This window comes from Phytophthora parasitica, assembly GCF_000247585.1.
Source record: "Phytophthora parasitica INRA-310 unplaced genomic scaffold supercont2.173, whole genome shotgun sequence".
NCBI classification, from domain to species: Eukaryota; Oomycota; class Peronosporomycetes; order Peronosporales; family Peronosporaceae; genus Phytophthora; species Phytophthora nicotianae.
The window spans coordinates 40,537-42,526 of NW_008649159.1; the positions used below are offsets into that span (position 1 = coordinate 40,537).

The 1,990-nt window shown below is 46.0% G+C and overlaps 1 protein-coding gene across 1 annotated transcript; it reads right to left on the minus strand.

Moving 5' to 3' along the window:
• Positions 1-60: 60 nt before the first annotated feature.
• PPTG_24710 (hypothetical protein) lies at positions 61-390 on the minus strand (the record flags this gene model as incomplete). The annotated part of the gene is made up of 1 exon (XM_008918284.1): positions 61-390. The coding sequence occupies one exon, from the start codon at positions 388-390 to the stop codon at positions 61-63; it is 330 nt and encodes a 109-aa protein (XP_008916532.1).
• Positions 391-1,990: the final 1,600 nt, after the last annotated feature.

Consider the following 1,990-nt stretch of genomic DNA (forward strand, 5'->3'; position numbering starts at 1 on the left):
ATATAAGAATTAACCTAATATTTATGCTTTCCAAAACATGAAATTAGCTATTGAACTTAATTATGAATCGAAAAGCTGGCTGTACCCTTCTAATACGGCATCGGTTGCAACTTTCACCGACATAGGCATCTTGCCATTGACTGCTACGAGTTTGCTCACTTGAAGTCGTTGCCGCCACCACAACGCAAGACTGCTTCCATCACTTTCTGTAAAAGTGACAAAACAGTTGTCCAGTGTTCGCCACCTGAGCTCTTCGAATGCCTCGTGCACTACAGCTATAAGACTATCGGTGTCATAAGCAGCCTTTCGGTACTGCAGTGCTTGAATAGAAGAAAAATAGCCTAAATCCAATACATTCAGATCGGGCGAACGCGGTGGCTGACAACGCATTTTGATGCTCGAGCCGTCAACCTTTCCCGCTGTCTCCAACTCAGCATCGTTCTCTAAAACGTGTGGCCCTGCGTTGTCTTGCTGGACTACGACGGTCGACCCTCTGCGAGCTAAATTTACAAAAATCCCATCACAATATTAACCCTTTCGTGAACGGGTACTTTTGACCTGGCTAAATTATAGTATAGAAGGTCAAGTCATTAGGCCATCAAAGGGGGCATTTGCCCCCTTTCATAAACTACGGTAAGGAGAAAAACCAGTAGAGGGCCGACGAAATTTTTAACCAGTTATGCGTCTCGTTCAAAATAACATCCATTCATTGGAACATAATCACTAAGTGCGAAACCTCCCAAGTTAAATTCATAAATTTGTGGCGGGAACGTTTCGCGCCATAAGGTTTAATGCAGCTGTGCATTGAGTTCCGCAAAACCATTCATATCCGTTCCCGGTGACTAATAATCTAGGACAAGAGCTACACACTCATTTCCCATTCTGCCACAACACATACAAGTGCTCACTATGGCCAAGGGCCACTCAACACACTCCCTGAAGACCAAGATTGCTGTCGTCTGTGAAGGCCAAGATTGCTGTCGTCTGTGAAGTACAAAGTGGTGTTCCCGTTGCTACAGTTGCTAATAAGTGGGGTATTATCGAGCGGACCATTCGAAAGTGGATAAAGAAGCAAGAAGAATTAACGTCGTTAGAGCCTAGACGTCAAGGGACAAAGCCACGACTTCCGCCAGAAGCAGAGCGTCATGTATTTGAGTGGATTGTTGCTCGCCAGCGTTTTGGCCAACCCGTTGATCGATCTGTGATTCTTAAGAAAGCAAACGAGATATCACTGCTAGTTACTGGATTAAGTCTATCCAGTGGGTGGTACCCTCGTTTAGTCAGCCGCCACCCGAAGTTGACCACTCGAGTGGCCCAAACACTGTCCCTAAAGCGCAATTGTGTCGTTTTCGAAGACCTGACAACACTGTTTAACACTATCGCTAAACTGGTTATTGAACTAGATTTAGACAGCACTAGATTATTCAATATGGACGAGACGGCTTTTCAGACACGGAAAAAGAACAAAAAAGTTGTGGCAGTTCGGGGATCAACTAACGTGTGGTGCGCGGACCCTTCTGTCATCTTCCACCTCTCAATCGTCGCTTGTGGAAGTGCTGCAGGGTATGTAGTCCCTCCTGCATACATACTTCCAGGAAAGACTGTCCCGTGGGATATATTGCAGGGCTGTGGTGTTACGAGCGCAGCGGTAACCACCTCGTCGACCGGATTCATCAACCCCTATTTGTTCAAGAAGTGGCTGGATTTTTTTTCTACATCAGTGCCAGCTTCAGTCAAGAGGCCACTATTGTTGGTACTAGATGGCTGTAGATCTCACTACTCGACAGAAGTCATTGAAGCAGCGGCACGTCTTGGCATACTGCTTGTCCTCCTTCCTCCGAATGCCACTCATTTGTTGCAACCACTTGATGTGGCGGTGTTTGGTACACTCAAGGTGAAGCTGTGTAACCTGATTAAGGAGTTGGTAGAAGATGATGAAGATGGATGCTACTCAATAAGCAAACCCACCGCCATCAAATTGGCGAGTATA